At 40.6% G+C, this 21,411-nt stretch overlaps 1 protein-coding gene and 1 long non-coding RNA gene across 2 annotated transcripts; both read right to left on the bottom strand.

Moving 5' to 3' along the window:
- Positions 1–836: 836 nt before the first annotated feature.
- Positions 837–2,176, bottom strand: LOC307157623 (membrane-spanning 4-domains subfamily A member 15-like; the record flags this gene model as incomplete). The annotated part of the gene is made up of 5 exons (XM_079869550.1): positions 1,990–2,176; positions 1,697–1,807; positions 1,537–1,611; positions 973–1,101; positions 837–854 (listed from the first exon to the last, which is right to left on the bottom strand). Exons 1-5 carry the CDS (start codon positions 2,143–2,145, stop codon positions 837–839), a joined length of 489 nt encoding a protein of 162 aa, XP_079725676.1. The 5' UTR covers positions 2,146–2,176.
- A 6,953-nt stretch (positions 2,177–9,129) lies between these two features.
- Positions 9,130–12,001, bottom strand: LOC307156834. The gene is made up of 2 exons (XR_013820817.1): positions 11,806–12,001; positions 9,130–11,756 (listed from the first exon to the last, which is right to left on the bottom strand). It is a non-coding gene; the product is annotated as an uncharacterized lncRNA (long non-coding RNA).
- Between the last annotated feature and the right edge of the window lie 9,410 nt (positions 12,002–21,411).

Genomic DNA, 21,411 nt, shown 5'->3' with positions numbered 1-21,411 from the left:
TTGTGCGTGTTGTGGCTTCACAAATGCTTTGCTGCATACCTCGGTTGTAACGAGTGGTTATTTCAGTCAAAGTTGCTCTTCTATCAGCATCAGTCGGCCCATTCTCCTCTGACCTCTAGCATCAACCAGGCATTTTCGCCCACAGGACTGCCGCATACTGGATGTTTTTCCCTTTTCACACCATTCTTTGTAAACCCTAGAAATGGTTGTGCGTGAAAATCCCAGTAACTGAGCAGATTGTGAAATTCTCAGACCGGCCCGTCTGGCACCAACAACCATGCCACGCTCAAAATTGCTTAAATCAACTTTCTTTCCCATTCTGACATTCAGTTTGGAGTTCAGGAGATTGTCTTGACCAGGACCACACCCCTAAATGCACTGAAGCAACTGCCATGTGATTGGTTGATTAGATAATTGCATTAATGAGAAATTGAACAGGTGTTCCCAATAATGCTTTAGGTGAGTGTATGCTTCAGTTATTGTGTGTGGGAGAGATCTCAGGACTGGTGGGAGCATATTGGCTTTAAATATTGGCTTTAACGAGGAGCGGTCAGTCCGAAATTTTGTTGTGTACGACAATATGTTGTGCCAACGTTTGTCCACATTCCTCTCCTACGACGAAACAACATTTCCGCTATCCGTCCCTTTGCATATTTGTGTCGGGGTTTCTCTCGTCATTAAACCACGGAGACGTTGCCTAATGCCTCAGAAAATCCGATCTGCCTGTTTACAAGACAGTCGCATTGGCACATATCCGATTTATTTCCACATATGAACGAGGCCTAAAACTGATCTCGATATATCCGAATACATGCGTTTTTTTCCTATTTACACTGTCATAGAACACATCGGATCTGTGTCACATATGAGCAAAAAAACGGAATTGGGTCACATTTCACTGACAGTGTAAACGTGGCCATAGTGATCTTATTGCAATTACTAAATAAAAGTGACTAGAAAAGTTGTACATACCTCTAACTCCTCAGTACATTCATCATCAGTGCATTCGAAATGTATTAAAATCAACTCCAATGAAAGGATAATAATGGAAATGCCTGCATTCATAGCACTTAAGATGTTCATTCCAAGTGAACCTTTCACCTATAGGCAGAAAACAAAAAAACAAGTTAATAAGTTAAAAGCACTTTACTCAGTTTGTTAAAGCAGATGAAACAATATACTGTATATGGAGCACAATAAAAATAAACTATAAAGTTGCAATTCTCGGGTCCAAAAACAAATGACTCATGAAGAGAATACAATTATTCAACGGCAATATCTCTGTTCAAATAATACAATTTTAGGCTGTGATGCAAAGCTGGATTTTCAGCACCATTACTCCAGTCTTTAGTGTCACATGATCCTTCAGAAATCATTACTACCGTTCAAAAGTTTGGGTCAGTAATTTTTTCTATATTTAATTTTTTGAAAGAAAGTAATACTTTACTTTCATCCAGTTTTGGGAAGTTTGTTTAGTCTTACATTAAATAAAGTTCGGTGCTTGGACCCCTGAAAATAACAATGATGTGCGCATACCAAACACAAACTGGAGGAGGCTTTGCCATGGATTTTATTTTCTGCAGCAATGCAGAGTGATCCTGCGATAATGTACTGAGAGGAGAGAGAAAGGATTATTCTGTTAGAATATTTAGCTTGTGTTAGAAAAGACTGAACTGTACTTAAATTGTTTCCTTACGATGAGAGATCCCCAATAAGGAATACCATCGAAGACAAAGATGGAATCTGCATGGATTATATACGCGATTCCCAGCAGGATAATCAGCAGACCGTTCATTATCTGGACAGTCTGAGGAAGACCAGAAAACAGGCACTTATTGCAGGGGAATAGTGACTCACAGTTATTAGCTGAGCAGGGTTGCCAGATCTGCACAACAGTTTGTTAATGTTTGTACAACTGCTTTTTTGGATTTGTACCCGTACCTTTCCTCCTTCACACGTATAAAAATCAATTATTGAAAGATTTCTCACCCCAAGTGCTTTTGGTTGGCCTTTCAGAAAAGCCTGAAGTCCTTGAGGAGCTGAAGCTGTCTGTGGCACATAAACAGTCGCTGGAGCCATTTGTTCTGGGGCCTGAAACTGGATGACCTGCGTCGATGAGTTTGTGGGAATGACGGTACTAGACATTCTTCTTTCTGAATCTGAAATTGATCTGTACAAAATCAAGACATGTAAAAACATGTGAATAATAAAAATATAAAATAGATTTTCATAAATAATCTTACCAGTGTATTTATTAAAATATTATATGTTCATATTTATTATTACAAACTATCTGTGGTCTTCATATTCTGGAAACACTTATGAACGCAGTTGTGTCACAGAATTATTGGTAACTAGGATAACTCTTCACAGATATTATATTACATACATCTCGTTTAAACTGATCTACAGCTGTCACCATCTCACATTTGCCAGTATATTTAAAACAATATCTTAGTAAAAACGTAATATTGAAAAACTGTATATCATTTGAAAGCTTACAATCACTAATTAATTTATCAATTTGCAACAAGAATTGTTCATTCTCATAAGGCATGTTCAGGCCTTTATTTTGAAATAGTGATGAACATGAAAAAACATAAAAGATTGTTAGAAACCTCCGTTTTTTTTTTTTCATGCCAAGAGTTCAATATATAACACCAATCAATTTTATGAGAAAAAGGTCTGAAAATGTTTTAAATATAAAGAAAAATATGATGGATTGTCGATTTGTGATGCATTGGCGAGCTATAATGCACAAACGTGTTGTTTTATGTATTTATTTGAGGTTGAATTCAAATCAAATACTACCATACTACTTCTGAATAGGATGTCTACTTCATAAATTGTATGCAAATTATGTAAATATATGGTTCAGATCACTCAAACCATATATAGAAATGGAGGCGCCCTTATATGGTCAGTAATAGAGCTTGAAAGTGATCTAGTGAAAAAGTGTGGAATAGTGTTGTCAAAAGTATCGACTTCGGTACCAAGTCGGTACTGAAATTTTAAAAATGTGACGCTTTGAGCTAGCCTGGAAATCCAGACCTAAATCCGAAAGATTAATGGTCTGACATCGAGTAATGAAATCGCTCATTACGATGGGCGGCACCAAGCATGCATTTGAAAATCTCACTGCACGCAATAGGCTAACAATGCGACCAATCACAACAATACACGGGTTGACGTATCCAAAGCCCATACGCTTAGCTACCAGCGGAGCTAAATGGTAGATTAGGCTCTTGCCGTATCCGGTCAGCAAAACAGCAAAAACGTCCTTCTTGCCAAGGAACGGTTCCAGTGCCGTCTTCAGTAGCGGTTATTGGCACGGGCGAACCGGGCAATCGCCCGGGGCGGCATTTTTGGGGGGGTGGCGCCGCCGGCACGAGCAGAAAAAATAAATAAATAAAAAATCTGCGCCGCAAAGCGGTTTTCTATTATCTATCATTTCACTGTTGAGGGGAATTTGCGCCCCCTGCAGCTGCAGGCGCCCCTGCTTGCTGAGAAGATGTCGTGCACAGAAGCTGTTTGTTTGAGAAGGGGAAAGGGGAGGAGGCGCGGGTAGGCTTGGGCGATATGCTCCATTTTCATATCGTCCTATCGTCAGCCTGTGAGATCGGCGATAGACGATATTATCGTGAGGGGGGCGGGGCTTACTTATTTGATTATTAACTTGCTTATTTACTCATCAATTTGCTTGTTTTATTACTTCGTTTTAAATATGAGAATTTTTTTCTATTTTGCTAGCAAAGGTGGATTGTTTATTAATAGGCTAAATCAGGTTATTTCCCGGTATAGTGAGGTAAAAAAAGATCCTAATCATTCTTGTATCGGACTCAGAGTATTTCAACATGTCAGCGGGAAATTTACGGAAACACATTATCCTCTCATGCCGTTACAGATGCAGCATTCTGACTGTAGGCTACTTCTGCACGAGATGAGAACACGTTTTAATTTCTTGGGTCAAAAAAAGTGTTGGAGTCTGCGATATATGTCCTCCTACCAGTGCTCTCTCTGTCTGGATGCACTTCACTTATGCGCACCGCACTTCAATAAGCCCAAATAACGCGGGTTTTAAATGCCGGGAGAAATCAGAGGCAAAAATCTAAAAGTCGATCGGTTATACTTAAACCTATGACTTGACTTTGATAAAGGAAAACGGGTTAATGTGTTTACATGACCACATGCATTGTCTGTTTATTCAGCATAATCGAGTTAATAACGTGCATGTAAACGCGCTCATTCCCTGAAAATGAAAGCAGAAACGGACTGAGCTTTCACTGCATTAACGGCGCGTTCTCTCAGAGACGATGGTGGATATAACGGTACAGCAACTATCAATTTACTGGCTTAATATTTCTCTTGTGGACTTACATTATTGACAGTGAAAAAATTAGAAGAATATTTCTTGTTAAACAAGTTTGAAGTTGCTTGTGATTTTCACAGATGGCAGAGTTTCACAGATATGCTTCGTGAACTAAAGACTTTTATTAGGTCTAGGCGGCCTATATAATTTTATTGATATTATTATAATTAATATTTTGTAATTGTATTGTTTTTAGTGTTATTAGTGTCATTAAATATTTTGTTAATGTGCTATTGAAACAAAATACTGACGAACAACGATGCCGCGTCTTCATCTTGGCTCTGTATAAGAATGATGCGTCTGTTAACAAGCACTCTTGACAATTTGTGGATGGATCACCTTGCAATTAAATTTCGTTGTGGGATGTAGTTTTTTTAGTCTGTTTTAAAAACATTTTCTTTGAGGAGTCCTCATACGCGCGCGTCGGTGATGTCGCAAGTGTGGTTAAGTGGTGATTTGTCGCAAGTGTGGTTATGTGGTGATGTCGTTATGAATTTAGGCAAGACAATTACTACATAATTGTAGTTCCTAATTAATTTAATAACTATACTAGCTTCACAATAATAATAATAATAATAATTTAATACATTCATGTGAAAACGAGCCAATTATCGTATTGATATCGTCAAAGGCATCTGCCATCGGCGATATCTCTGTCTATAGTTGATACACGATACTATCGTCTATCGGCACAACCCTATACACATGCACTTTTATGATGGACAGATGCACTTTGATGAAAAATATACCAATTGACTGTCATTATAAAGCTTGGAAGAGCCAGGACACTTTTTAATATAACTCTGATTGTATTCTTCTGAAAGAAGAAAGTAATATACACCTAGGATGACGTCAGGGTGAGTAAATCATGGGCTAATTTTCCTTTTTGGGTGAACTATCCCTAGGACCATAGACATAAAATACAAATAGGACTACCAAATTGCCTATCACAGTTTTTGGCAAGTAAATCACGTGATGTGACACATCCTATTGACCCTGTTCACATTTCTGGGTTTCTCAGAAGTGGAAGGCATCATAGTTGGGTTAACTTCTATAGCAGTGAATGAAAGACTACATTAAATATATATTTTTGTGTTCCAATTTGCTCAAATAGCAAAAGAAAAACGCCACAACAGTGTTTTCACAACTTTCAAAAAGAGTAAAAAAATAGATAATGGCAGTCGGAAGAAAGAAAGTTGTCAACTTTGTCACAGCCGCGCTATTAGAAACACCCTCACAGCAGCGTTAACTAGTCTTTGTGTAAATAATACAAATATAGTGTTATATGCGTAATTATCTTTTATTATGACAGTATGTGGCAACATGTACGTTAAAAGCGCATCTTCTGCACTAAACAATAATATTGCAATATTCTAGACTCTTACATGTACCTAACGCCACACTTACACTACAGAAGACTGTAAAAAATATATTTTTGTATTTTCAAATTACAAATTACTTGTATTTTAATTAAATACTTTTTGATGTATTTGTGCCCATCTCTGGTTAAAGGTTGTCTGAAGAACTGCTCCATGCTACATAGGATGCCGTTGCTAGGGGTTGGCAACCAAATGTAGCAGGACACAGCATGCTGAAACACTAGAGCAGCGACAGCAGCGGTGATTCCGAAACAGCTAAACAAATTGTATAAACATTATTACAGAAATTAGTTATCACCCTGAATTGTAATCTGTTTGTCTGTTTCGTTTTTGTTTTTGTTTTGTACAAATTGCTACTTAATGTAACAGTTTTAATCAGTAAATACTGTCGTGGATTTTTCCCTAAACCTAACTATCTGGGGCGTCTGCACTCGACACCTGCCTTAATATCCGGGGCGTCTGCACTCGACACCTGCCTTAATATCCGGGGCGTCTGCACTCGACACCTGCCTTAATATCCGGGGCGTCTACACTCGACACCTGCCTTAATATCCGGGGCGTCTACACTCGACACCTGCCTTAATATCCGGGGCGTCTACACTCGACACCTGCCTTAATATCCGGGGCGTCTACACTCGACACCTGCCTTAATATCCGGGGCGTCTACACTCGACACCTGCCTTAATATCCCTGGCGTCTACACTCGACACCAATACCTTAACTCTCTGGCTCTGGCGTCTTCAGTCGACAACTGGCCAAGTTTCTAACTAACTTGCTTTCCTAAACTAGCTTCCTGCGCAGGAATAAATTGACAAACAGACCTGCAAATGTCCTTTAAATGCTTTAATCACGGCCAGGAGATCTTCCCGAGCAGTTCTCAGGGAATCTCTCCCAAGAAGCAAGGCCGGAGGATCTCAGACAAATTCCATTGAGAATCCCACCGAAAAACACATATACAACAGTTTTTATAGTAAAGAGGTATGACTTAAATTTCATACTGCATTACATAATTTCCCCACTATTTGATTGGTTCTTCATATGCAAACCCCTCTGTTACTAGGTAAAGCAAACTCTGATCTTGTGATTACTTATCACAAGGTTTTAATGATGACTTAATTTGTTCTAACAGACTGTCTAGTTTCACTTCTCCTTTTTGTTATTAATATACATAGACACATACTGTCACAAGTCACAAGTTTTTCCCCAAAGAGTTTGGACACATTAAAAGCATATGAATGTTGTTCCTGCAAGAAAAACAAATGTTAGTTGATTAATTAACGTTTATCAATTAAAATTCATTCACATTCCCCTCTCTGGTCGTAATCATAATCAACGACCAAATAAAATATGAATCTGGATTTTTAATTACTCTAATGAATTATTCCATACCTGCATGATTTACCTGCAAACTAATTTACCTTTCCCAAATCATCCCATTATAAGTCAGTGACTATAATACCACCTGATATCTCTAATCCTACCATGTTCCATCTTTTACTCTATAATACCTGTCAAATATTCCTTCAATCAGCATCCTAAGTTGCAATTAAAATACCACCTGTTTACAACGTTACTACATACACATACCATCTTCCACATACACATACCATCTTCTCCATCTCCGTTATCTTCTTCCCAACATTCTATCTTCAATCAATCTAATTCTATTTTCAGTAAAAACTAAACATACCATAGTACATTGCCTTTTAACTTTGATAGACCTTGAGTCAAGTTTAATTATCATCTTTCTCTGGATTTTGAATCGCATTGATCTATTAGGCCTTTAACAGGCTGATACTGCTGATTAACCATTTTTCTTAGCTTTTAATTCAAGCAGGTGATTGTTTTACTTAGTAAGATCTATTTAAGGATCTGTGTAATAAAATCTAACCAAAAAGTTCTAAAATCTTTTCATTTTTATCCTTAACGCAAATATCAATAATTGTATTATTTTGTTTCAAAACAATGTCATTATTTTTCAAATTAACTCAAGCTCTTGCCATGATAATAGCTTTAGCTGCTGATGTGCCATTTAATCTTTAATTACCCATCTTCCTACCATCCTATTTTTCCCAGAATTAACTGATGGACATAACATGTCCTGCCTCTATTTGTTGGCAATGCGGAATAGTTCAAAATGGATCCATTGATCCAGATCATTAAATCTGTAACTTCATTCTGAATTAAGAAAGCTTTTTAGAATTTTGCTTTATGAGCAAATATTCTATTTCACTGAAATGTCTAAACTGATTAGATTCATTTTAGTTTAAATTTAACATGTTTGAGTTACATTTCTCTTGGTCTTGGTTTTAACTTTGTGCCCCCTACATATATATATATTTTAACACGTTGAAGACCTTTCTCAACAAAACAAATCCATATTTCATTTCTGGAAGCCGGGCTAAATAAGCAAGCACTGTTACTGTATTCCTAGATAGACTAGACCCGCAGTCACCTCTCAGATATCAGATACAGACATTAGACAATACATGAAAGGAACATTTCAATAATCACACTGGTAACTTCTCTAACTAATAATAATCCAGAAATTAAATATGTTTCCCAAAATCAATCTCCTTTTGAAAGTTTTTCTTTTGCTATTTTAGTAAATGGAAACACCTAAAAAATATTTAATTTAGTCATTAATTAATCGCTATAGAAGTTTATCCAATTATCTATTCGGACCTAGTCCGGCAAAGTAACTTATCCTCTCTTAATAGAGAACAACTATTGCCACTATTAATTCTTTTTAGCATCTATGATATCTGAATTAGGGTTCTAAAACCCTCAAGTTTCTTCAAAAATAGTCCCTAGATTATTTATTATTTTTACAGTAATGTACCCATTTAGAGTCCCTATACTCTACAGAAATAAGAGATTTTCCTCTTTCCAATTTACATATACCTGAAATATTTTCAAATTCATCAGTAATTGTTCAAATCATGAGATCTAAATACTCAGTACAGTACAGTTCGATTGAACAAAATACAACATCAATAAACATCACACAAAATTAATTATCATGCTAGACTTAAACCATTAGTTGGTCCACATCTTCCTCCAGATGTGTTGATCATCTCGTTGCCCCATGGACGTCTGAATCTTTCCATCTTCACCTTGATAACTCTTTGCGAATTGTCGCAAGGTCTTTCCACCGTCGGTAGAGGAGGCCAGTTACTAGCACTGCCTGTTTTCCTCTACTTGACGCCGTGCGTTGTCGTTGGTGTTGACGTTGGCGTTGGCGTTGGTGTGTGTGGTTGCTGAGGGCTGGTTGGTGTAGTTTAAGTCGAGATGCTTGGACGGAGGTGTCACCGCACCCCAGATGGGACCTTGTTTGTGGAGTGAACCACAAGAACAACCTGTGAATGGAGACCTTAAGTATTTTTGTTAATTACAACATAATTTATCATGTCGCCAGACTCATCTGCTTGTCTGGCCGGTCGTCCTTTTTTGATGAGACCTGTAAAACTTCATGTTAAACAGTAACAAAACAATATTTCATACATTTGGAACAGAATCAGTTCTGTTCGATGAGATCCATCATGACATCCTGTAAAAAGTAAAAAGTTAAATATGGGGTGGACAGGGCAAGCTTGCTTGCTCTCTGTCTTCCCAAAGTTATACGCTGCGCAGGTGTGGCATTGTTTATTTCTGCCATAACAATAAACCCAGACCAGGATAGTTAGTCAAAATCATCCATGGTCGTTGTTTTGTTGGGCATATTTTAACCTGTGTATCGTATTTTATAAATTTAGATACAGCTGTTTTGATTGACATAATTTATTTGTCTTTGTGTTCCTCAGAACACCATCTTTCACACACTCACACACACCCCTCTCTGGCCAGAGATTCATACATTCTTGTCTGCCATAGCAGTTTATGAACTGAATGGGGAACATATATTAGGAGTGGAATACCACTAAATCTGAACGGTAACAAAGTTCGCCGACGACAGAAACTACTGAACGTAGACACACTGTGGCATTCCCCTTGCAACAGTGTCTGAACGTTAGGATATCAACTTTCAATTGTCCGATGCAGTCGCCATGTGATTGGGTTTACACAGTGGACGTAAACCTAGCTTTTCAAAAATCAAATAGATTAAACACTTTTAATAATAATCATATAGATCTACAATTGCAGTTGAGAGAATCCATTTTTAATTTCTCAAATGCAATTTGTCATTCTTTGCACAATTTCAAATTTTTTTTTTTTTCAGCTTTTTGTTGTTGCTCATAAGCTATTTAAAAGAAGATTTGGAAATCTTCACACAATCTTTGATCCATGGACAAAAAGAAAATAACATTTCTATCTCGTACCCCTGATGATGACAGCATGTGATTTCAAAAGTTTAGAATTAGAAAACATTGTTTCTATTGAATCTAGAAAATTACCTTTAAATGAAATGGAGTGACCAATATTTTTACTTTTCTAGTCATAATTTCTCTTTAGACGCCTTGTGGCCTATATTGTATTTTTCTTTTCCATAGAATTCTACATTATCAATAACCTATTAATGCTTTTACATAACTCTTACTGCCATATCCAGCCTCAAATGTTAACTTCCGCTATTGAACTTCCTGCAGAAGGGCTGTTACTGGCTGGTACCTACTGAAAGCAGATTCAAAGAGTTAGTTTAAACAGAGAAGAATATGAAGAATTATGAAGAATTGCTGAAACCAGTGGATAGTCAAAAACAATCAAGTTAATAATAACTAAATTTGAAACGGTCTCTGTAGTGATCATTGGAAATGCAGCACCTAGCCCACAAGGCTGATTGTCTTTCTTTGTGGATTGTCATTCAGTTGAACTTCAGGCTGATACATTGGATCGTCAGGCTGTGATGGCTCTCTCATCGGTCTGACTTTTGCATCTCCTGCCACAAAATTTCATAATGCATGGCAAAATTGTCTTTAGGAAAAGTCTCAAGTGAACTGTCACCTTTGCACTGTCTCAGTCTCCCCATGCTGACCCCTCTCAGAAGTCTCAACTTCCTCTTTCAGGAGGGTGGCTGCAGGCCCCACTTCCTCTTTTGTTTTTCTGCAGTCATCCCACTTTTCAAGGTAGCTGTCTGAAATCTTGAACACTCAGAGAACCGCAAAAATAAAATTAAACAGCTTAACTTCCAAAAGTCTCTTCTGGTTTACAACACAGCAATTCTTCAATTTATTAAAAAGCTTAGTCCTTCATTGCGAAAAAAAGCAAGCACTTCTTCTTTGCAAAGATGCAGGAAAAAGCAGGAAAACTCCTCTAACTATAACGCAGTGTATAATGTAAATTAAAAGAATTCTTTGTCTTTTCTTTTTTACAAGAAACCAAAATAAAATGACTGTAAGATGTCAGTTATGTGCTTGTTCAAATCACAATTTCTATTTAAAGTTGGTCACCCAATCTCATTCTCATACTATGCACAATGCACAAAAATTATCTTAGTTAACCATAAACCATTGACTCTCAGGTTCTCCGCAATGGATCAGTTTTTTCACACTGTCTCCCACAAGGGATAACGGGATACAAATTCTTGGCACCTTCATATAGAAAGTATAATATTTAAACACGTGCATTTAATATCTTATTATTTATTCACTCACTTTAAGAGCCCCTATGCTTGGTTTTATATATCTTATCTACTTTAATAAATCTAAGTCTAACTCATAAAAGTTCCTTCATTACTCAAAATTTCCTAATTATCACAGAATGCATATTCCTATTATTTTGACTTATAATTTTAACAATTTCTTCATTTTTTTTAAATTGATTTCAAAATGTAAAAATTCATAAATCTCAGGATAACAATATTCTATTTATCTTGTTTCCACATTTCTTTCTTTATCTTTATCTTTCTTTATTAACCTTTCTTTAATTCAATCAAAATCAAAATCTTTTTCAAACAAAATTTCAAACAAAAAGCAAGTTCCATTACTACAGCATCTCAGGGTATTTTCCCCTCCTGGATCTGGTTTCCAGCATGACAAGTTGCTATTTGCAGAACAAAGTTTCATTAAGAGCTTTCTAGGCGCACTCTCAAAAACAACAAATAAAATACTCAACATATACTAATTTGGTTGAATTTAACCATAATCATTCATTGCCCTTAATAGACAAGGTAAAAACATATCTTTTTTAATCACTTAAATCTTTTAGATGTGATTACCAGTTTTCTTCAAAATTTTACTTAACAGAAAAGCCAATTTTTAATTAAACATTTTAATTAATTTAGAAGCATTTTAAAGGAAAAATGTCAAGTCTGTCGTCCTACCTTAATACTTTAGGTCCTTTTAGCCCGACTGGAATGGTCCCTCTGTCGAACAGGGTTCTGCAGTCTGGCAGAGTGAAGACAACGTGGTTCCTCGCTCCCTGTCCATCCGACAGAGGGAGAATTCCGAGGACTCCTGGATCTGGCCCGCCAAAATGTCGTGGATTTTTCCCTAAACCTAACTATCTGGGGCGTCTGCACTCGACACCTGCCTTAATATCCGGGGCGTCTGCACTCGACACCTGCCTTAATATCCGGGGCGTCTGCACTCGACACCTGCCTTAATATCCGGGGCGTCTACACTCGACACCTGCCTTAATATCCGGGGCGTCTACACTCGACACCTGCCTTAATATCCGGGGCGTCTACACTCGACACCTGCCTTAATATCCGGGGCGTCTACACTCGACACCTGCCTTAATATCCCTGGCGTCTACACTCGACACCAATACCTTAACTCTCTGGCTCTGGCGTCTTCAGTCGACAACTGGCCAAGTTTCTAACTAACTTGCTTTCCTAAACTAGCTTCCTGCGCAGGAATAAATTGACAAACAGACCTGCAAATGTCCTTTAAATGCTTTAATCACGGCCAGGAGATCTTCCCGAGCAGTTCTCAGGGAATCTCTCCCAAGAAGCAAGGCCGGAGGATCTCAGACAAATTCCATTGAGAATCCCACCGAAAAACACATATACAACAGTTTTTATAGTAAAGAGGTATGACTTAAATTTCATACTGCATTACATAATTTCCCCACTATTTGATTGGTTCTTCATATGCAAACCCCTCTGTTACTAGGTAAAGCAAACTCTGATCTTGTGATTACTTATCACAAGGTTTTAATGATGACTTAATTTGTTCTAACAGACTGTCTAGTTTCACTTCTCCTTTTTGTTATTAATATACATAGACACATACTGTCACAAGTCACAAGTTTTTCCCCAAAGAGTTTGGACACATTAAAAGCATATGAATGTTGTTCCTGCAAGAAAAACAAATGTTAGTTGATTAATTAACGTTTATCAATTAAAATTCATTCACAATACTTTTAAACCTACTCCACACATGACTCCTGTGTGTTTTAGTCTTTCAGCATTTAGTTGTCAGTACCTTTGTCTCTCACTCCAAACACCAGGATTGAACACTAACCAGCCTAACCCAAAATCCTCAAATCCCTTTTTTTTTATTTCAATAGAATAAATAAAGCTATCCCACTTGTGAAAGAATATTAGAAATAGACATTGCAATACAAATAATTGATATTGCATAAATATGCAAACGATATACTGTACATACAGAAACAGAGCAGTATACAATTAACACCAGTTAATGGTAAACTTCTTTCTTGGATCTTGTTTGAATTGACAGGCTATTATAGGCTTGAAATTGAATTCCCTCTAAATGTGTTATGGGCCATGAGGACTGTCTGGTTAGTAAAAAAAAAATCAAAATATGATTTCATCCAGTAAAAGTTAACTTTACATGGTAATTTGTTTATTTTAACAACAACAAAGGGAAAAGAATGCTACCGATTACAAATGGAATGTTCAATTTTTTTTATTTTATTTTTTTGCCTACCTATGAATTAAGAGGCATTGTTAACTCTTACATTACATTCATTACATGTACAATCAAGGCATCAGATGAAAGCTTATCTTCCACTCTTTCTAAAGGTGTGCTCAGTTTGTTTCTAGCATAAAGTATCAGGAAGATATGGCTCACGATTCATGAATATAATTAAACCGTTTTAGCATGTTTGGGTGATTCTGGGAGTTAAAGCTGAATTTGAGGTAACATTGTTTTGACCCTAATTACAAGTTTCCAGCAGCTTTTTGACCGGGTTGGCCACCCAGGTTGTGATCCTCAGACATCATAGATTTCATTTTTATATGACAACCTTTTACAGCAGCCCATGTCTGCTAAACCCCCTTTGCCCCCTGGGTACTAGGCGCGGGCACGGATGACAGTTCACCTCTGGGTCTCTCCAGGGGGTGGTTTTGTGAGTGACAGTAGGTATGGGGGGGATCAGGGGAAATCTGTTGATTGTCGATGTCGAGTGCCAAATAAGAGATGGACAAGAAAGGTCAAAGCCATCAGGTGCCCAATTTAGAAACGAGCGAAAGATAAAGGTATGCAACTATGTTTTCTCTGTATGATTACGGTATCCATGTCATGAATGAAGGGGCAAAATAATTGGTGGGTATAACTCTTATTTGTTAGCCTTTTTGCTATGATTCTTGCTATGCTTAACAATAATTCGGTTTTAACTCAAACCTTTCACCATAATATTGTGCTTTGCAACAAAACTGTTACAAGTTCAGTTATTACACTGGAAAAAAATGCTTTTCTTACTTAGTATTTTTGTCTTGTTTCCAGTCCAAATATCAAACATTTCTTAAATAAAGATGCATAACGTTATTTTACTAAAGTAGTAAAATGACATAAGATATTAAGTCTTGTTTTCTGGGGAAATAAATAAAAATTGAAGGGGGCGCTCGAAGGGGGTCTCGCCCAGGGTGTAATTCAATTTAGAACCGCCACTGGCCGTCTTCTGATCCTCTTTTAGATAAAAGCCAAGTCTAACTCGTTCATTGTAGTGGCCAAAGCCTTTTCAAACAACTGTGTTCATCCATATGCATCCTGCAATGTTTACTAATTACTTTGACGTCACAGCGCTGTCATCATTTGTTTAGCTCACCTCTAGCCCGCCTTTATCAGATACACTGATGTGATTGGTGCAGCTCGGCTACAAGGGCATAGTTAATGAGCATCATGGCTCAATGCCAGAGCAACTAGCTGAGCAAATTCAACTTGTGCTCTCGCGAGAACTCTGGTTCCCTTTCAAGGGAACTCGCGCTGCGTCAAGCACTGCGGGAACGCCCCTGCATGATTGCGTCATGAAGCACTCGTGAAATCAGTCCAATGGCGTGACGAGAAGTCATAGGCGGGTGACGTCATTGACCAGGAAACTATAAAGCACCCCTGAACCAAACAATGTCAGCTTCTGTGTCTTCACAAGCGCTCTATGTGAAATCGTTCTGTATATTTGATGTGTGTTTGTCTCTCAATATATGATGTTTCATTAACAACGTTCGGGAGGAGCACGTTCAAATAATCAATCAATCAACTCATCAAACAATTACCATGTCTACCCTATCAGCATGAGAGGAAGCATATATATATATATATATATATTCACTCTGTCAACTCACCTAACTTCCTTGACAGTTTTCAGCATCCCTCCACCACCCCGACTCCTCACTCTTGGCTTGTTCTTTCACAGCCAGGAATATGGGGGGAGTACTCTGGGTTCGGGCCGAATACCGAGCCCGGAGCCCTCTCCTCGGACAGCACGCCAAATACGCATTTATTCTATCTGACTTATTTGTAAGTGTGAACTCGTGAAATATATATATATATATATATATATATATATAAAAATGAGCAAGCAGCAGTTTAAGCAGTGTGTTACTCCCTGCCCTCGTTTTCTCACGGGTGGGGATACACACAAGCTTTGTGTGATGTGTTTGGGACCGGAGCATGCTCAGGCAGCTCTCGAGGGGGCTGCCTGCGGGCACTGTGAGAAGCTGGCAATGAAAACTCTCCGGTCCCGCCGAGCACTCTTTGAGGAGGGTGCTTCGTCGAGCGTTCCTCAGGGCTCGGGTCCTGCTGCTGCCGAGGCATGGCGGAGGCGCGCGTCCTGGGGTTCGCAGATGGATCTAACGGCGGGGCTAGAGACTGGAGGTCCCCTATCTCTTCCTTTACCTGTTGGATCTGACACTTCAATTCACGAGTCAGAAGCACACGCGGCGGTTTCTTCTGCTCGCGCTGAAGTGCAGGTGCAGCAGCACTCCAGTTCCGAGGAACTGGATGTTGTAAATCTGAAAATAGATGAAAATGAAAGTTTTTCACCACCACACACACGCACACACACAAGAGGAGCTTTTGGAGGTTGTCACTCGCGCTGTTGTTAGATTAAATTTAGATTGGCCAGCCGATGAGCAGGAAGCCCGTCAGTCAAAAAGCAAATTAGATGAACGCTTTCTGCCATCCAGATCACAACCTCCAAAGCTTACCGTTCTTTCCTGACCTCCACACTGAGGTGTCGAAGTCATGGATTAGACCGGTATCATTTAGAGTATTTAACCCAGCAACATCTGAATACTCAAATATAATGGGTTTAAAAGAACATGGTTATGCGGCGATGCCTCAGGTGGAAGAGACGTTTGCGAGCTATCTCTCCCCTGAGTCTGCATCGTCGCTGAAAGCCCCGCAGCTGCCCACTAAGCCAGTAAAAACAACATCGGTTTTAGTGGGTAGGGCATACTCGGCAGCAGGTCAGGCGGCCGCCAGCTTACATACTATGGCGGTCTTACAGGCATATCAGGCGGACCTGCTGAAAGACATAGATGATGAGTGTGAAGAAGTAGGGAGAGAAACAATAGCGGAGATCAGGAGGGCAGCTGATTTGTCTCTTCGGGCCACCAGGGAGGCGGCAAAATCTATCGGCCGCTCTATGGCAGCCCTGTTGACCACGGAGAGGCATGTTTGGTTGAATTTATCTGACATCAAGGAAAGAGATAAAAAAAATGTGTTAGATGCTCCTGTCTCCCCTGCCGGCCTTTTTGGCGACTCAGTAAACTCGGTCGTCGATAGGTTTCAAGAAGCAAAAAAGCAGGCAGCGGCTTTCCAAAAATTTCTCCCCCGAAAAATGTATGTCTCTGGGGCTGCTGGGCGGGAGCAGCCCCAGTCGAGTATGCCCTCCTCTCATAGAGCCGAGCAAAAAGTGAGCGTAGCTGCCCATGTTCCCCCACAGAGAGACTGGGGGTCGGGACAGCGCACTCAGCCGAGGTCTTCCCAAGGTAGAGCAGATCTGAGGACTGTGATTATCTCCAGGAAGGCCTCGGATTCTGATGGCAGCCCCCTCCGAGGGGAAGCGGTGTGTCGAGGCACTCGCCTCCTCTCGGTGCCATCAGGGGGCCGTGTTGCCAACCCTGCCACCTCTGGTGCTTCAGGACGCAGCAGTCATCAGCAAGTTCAAATCTCCGTGTCCGCCCGGAAACGTAGTGGCATGGGGAAGCTCGCACCCTCCGAGGAGGGTTAGAAGTGGGTCAGTTCGGTTGCTTCCTGCTGGTGTGCCATTTCAGGACACCAAGCTGGCCGCTCGAATAACATCAGAGGCCAGCCTCGAGAGGCTGGTTCCCTTAGTGGATTATCAGGCAGCATGGAAACTTCTGCCAAATGTCTCAGATTGGGTCCTGCGTACAGAAAAAAAAGGGTACAGAATTCAGTTTGGGTCACGCCCGCCCAGGTTCAACGGGGTAGTAAACACGGTAGTAAACTCCGAGCAGGCTCTGGTGATGGAAGGAGAAGTACAGACGCTTCTGCAAAAAGAGGCTATAGAGAGGGTTCCTCTCCACAGCAAAGAGTCAGGGTTTTACAGCCCGTACTTCATAGTTCCAAAGAAGGGTGGAGGGTTGCGGCCCATTTTACATGAGACCCTTACAGTGGTGGCTCAAGACCAGGGGGTTCTCCCCAAGGGGAAATCTGTTTCGCATGATCAAGGTCACGCGGCGATGCCTACGTGCCTTAGTTATGTGGAAAGATCCTTGGTTCTTGTCCCAGGGTCCGGTGCTGGGAGCTCCTTGTCGTCGCTTAACGCTAACGACAGATGCTTCCCTCACCGGTTGGGGGGCGACCATGAGTTGCCGCTCAGCTCAGGGTCTGTGGAGCGGCCATCAGCTTTCCTGGCACATAAACCAGCTGGAGCTGGAGCTGGCCGTATTTCCGGCACTCAGACACTTTCTCCCAGACCTCAGGGGCCACCATGTGTTGGTTCGCACGGACAATACAGTGGTGGTCTCTTACATAAATCACCAGGGGGGATTACGATCTCGCCGACTTTGGAAGTTGGCACATCGAGTTCTGGTTTGGGCCCAGGGGAAGTTGCTATCAGTTCGGGCACTTTATATTCCGGGGTATATGAACAAGACGGCAGACTCTCTGTCAAGACAGGGAGTGGTGCCGGGGGAATGGAGACTCCACCCCGAGGTGGTGGAGCTCCTTTGGAGCCGATTCGGGCGAGCTCAGGTGGATCTGTTCGCGTCTCGAGAGACAACGCACTGTCCCCTGTATTATTCCCTAACGCACCCAGCCCCTCTGGGGTTGGATGCCATGGTACAGACATGGCTGAGGCTATGTCTGTATGCCTTTCCCCCTCTGGTATTTACTACCAGGAGTTTTGGAGAGAGTACGCCGGGACGGGGTTCGACTGTTATTGATAGCCCCGTTCTGGCCGGGCCGAGTGTGGCTGTCAGACATTGTGTCCCTCCTCGAGGGTCCTCCGTGGGAAATTCCGGTCAGGAGAGACCTTCTCTCCCAGGCGTCAGGGTCGGTGCTGCACCCGCGTCCGGAGCTGTGGAAACTGTGGGCCTGGCCTCTGAGGGGGTTTAGCTCATAGATTCAGGTCTTTCTACTGAGGTAGTGGAGACCATGTTGCACTCCAGAGCTCCTTCTACAAGGAGGCTTTATGCCCTAAAATGGAGTTTTCGCTGCGTGGTGTACAGGCCAGTCGGTGAATCCAGTTGACTGCCCTGTTGGTTCAGTGCTAGATTTTCTTCAAGAAAAGTTTTCTTCGGGGTTGTCTCCTTCCACCTTAAAAGTATACGTGTCAGCTATATCTGTCTATCACGTTCCTCTAGAGGGTGCATCAGTGGGGAGACACCAATGGGTAACTCACTTCCTCTGTGGTACTTTGAGGTTAAGGCCTGTGGCACGCTCAAGGGTGCCGACCTGGGATTTGGCCATTGTATTAGAAGGCCTAGCCCTGGCCCCCTTTGAGTCTATTGGAGAGGTGCCAGAGAAATTTCTCACATTAAAAACTCTGCTCCTTCTATCTATCTCTTCTATTAAAAGAATCGGGGATTTACAAGCACTGTCGGTTGCTCCCTCGTATCTTGAGTTTGCGCCTGGTATGGTGAAAGCGTTCTTGTTTCCAAGAGAAGGATACGTGCCTAAGGTCCCCACTAATGTGGCGGGTCCGATAATGTTGCAGGCCTTTTCTCCGCCTCCATTCCAAAACCAGGACCAGGAGAAATTAAACTTACTTTGCCCAGTTAGGGCTTTAGACGCATATATCCACAGAGCTGCCCTGTGGCGCAAGTCTAGTCAACTGTTTGTATGCTTTGGGTCCCGGAGTAAAGGGAAGCCCGCATCTAAGCAGACTTTGAGTAAGTGGCTAGTCAAGGCTATATCACTTGCATATGAGTCGGCCGGTCATCCCTCACCACTAAAGATCCGAGCCCACTCGACTAGGAGTATGGCTGCTTCTATGGCCCTATTGTCAGGGGTTTCACTTCAGGAGGTATGTGATGCGGCAGGGTGGTCCTCTCCGCACACTTTTGTAAAGTTTTATAACCTGGATGTGGGTTCTACTCCAGGTTCTCGGGTGCTTCTAGTATAATGTGCATGACGATTTCACATATACAGGCACTTCAGGACTATGGCGACATGGGTATTCTGTTCCCGCAGCACTTGACGCAGCGCGAGTTCCCTTGAAAGGGAACGTCTCAGGTTACGTATGTAACCATGGTTCCCTGAGAGGGAACGAGACGCTGCGTCGCTTTGCCATACTCCCGACATGCCTGTGACCAACTTGTTCGACCTATCAGAAGCTGACATTGTTTGGTTTAGGGGTGCTTTATAGTTTTCTGGTCAATGACGTCACCCGCCTATGACTTCTCGTCACGCCATTGGACTGATTTCACGAGTGCTTCATGACGCAATCACGCAGGGGTGTGCCCGCAGCGCTTGACGTAGCGTCTCGTTCCCTCTCGGGGAACCATGGTTACATACGTAACCTGAGATCTGCGCCTTAACCCTCTGGGGACCAAAAACGCGCCCGCGCGTTTTGCTCGTTTTTTTTTTTTAGCAATGAAAATAAACACTAAATGCTCTGTTAATTTTGATCTTTCATTTTCGTGTAATACATCAAACGATCCTGTTCAGTTTCTATTTTTTTTCTGTATACTCACAATAAAAATAAAGTGTTTTGCTTTTTGACAAATAAAGAAAAATTAACATGATGCGATTTCTGCCTTCTCACTGTCAGTAAACTCCCATTTGAAACGCGTTCGAAAATGATCTATAACTCCGCGAAAATTCAGTCAAACAGGCAAACAGACCCACGGGCATAAAGCTTGAGATCGCATCTGTTAAATGAAGTAACTTATATAAAAAACAAATATTCTCATCTTCTGTAATCTGTATAAAAAGAGAGCGACTCCAGTCGAGCTCATTACGAGCTAATTCACAGTAATGTGACCACTCCCCGGAGAGCGCGTGCTATTCAAACGCAAATTCTGAGAACTATTGAAGATCTGTGAAACGCCCACATCAGCTGTAAACAAAGCGCGTCGCGATCGAGTGAGGCATAATATAGCCTACCTTATGGAGAAAAGACTCCTCAGAACAGTGCTGATATGAGGAACAATATATCCTGATATGAGGAGCAGATCCCGCTGAGGAGTGAGGTAGGCTGTTTTCTTTTCTCAAGTGTGGAATAACGTTATGGAATAACGTTAGTGTAGGCCTATGCAAACCGCAAAAAGATGAATCGCATTTCTATAATATGACTCGCCTTTCTGTGAGATGAATGAAGGGTACATATTTGTAAAGACTGTTTAGCCTAAATATAAATCGCGCGTCTGTGTGTGAAAGAATAAACTGCTTTGCTATAGCCTACTGAGATGAGTAAAAATCGACTGGAATATGTTGAAATAAAATGTATTTGTATAAGCAACGTATTAAACTGCAAATTAGCATTTATATGCCCTAATATTTCATAAAAACAACGCTACAGTCAGTCACTTGTTGACTAGATTTGGGTACAGTTTTTAGGCTACTGTAAAATATACAGCCACATAAAATAAGCTTTTGTTTAGCAATTTCTGCTCATATCTAACGTTTTATATATATACATATTTACAAGAGAGATGTAAGCAAAATCTTAAATGGTCAATATAAGTCTTCTTCTAAATACATCCTTTGTCCTTGCATTGTGGCTCAGTCAGTGTCACACCTGAAAGGATGGCTCATTAGGCAGAGTCATTATGCAGAGTGGGTGTGAACTACTCCTCCCCCTCGCATATTGGCTTTCCAAGCAAAACCTGTTTTACACCATTTAAATCAATGTATTTTTTTTTTGTGAACGATAAAGCAAGACTATTTTCATATAATTTTGAAGCTAGAACTCAAAGGGACCACATCCATTGGTCAAAAGTCTTGTGGACACATATTTAATATGTGTTTTGTGGTCTTAATTCAGCAACTTTCATTTTTATTTTTTCCAATAACCACGCATAAACATTATTCTCTTAAAAATACAAACATCTACATACAAGTTGCTCGC

The sequence above is a fragment of the Squalius cephalus genome (genome assembly GCF_949319135.1).
Source record: "Squalius cephalus genome assembly, chromosome: 4".
Lineage (NCBI taxonomy): Eukaryota > Metazoa > Chordata > Actinopteri > Cypriniformes > Leuciscidae > Squalius > Squalius cephalus.
This window is presented reverse-complemented; position numbering and strand designations above follow the sequence as displayed.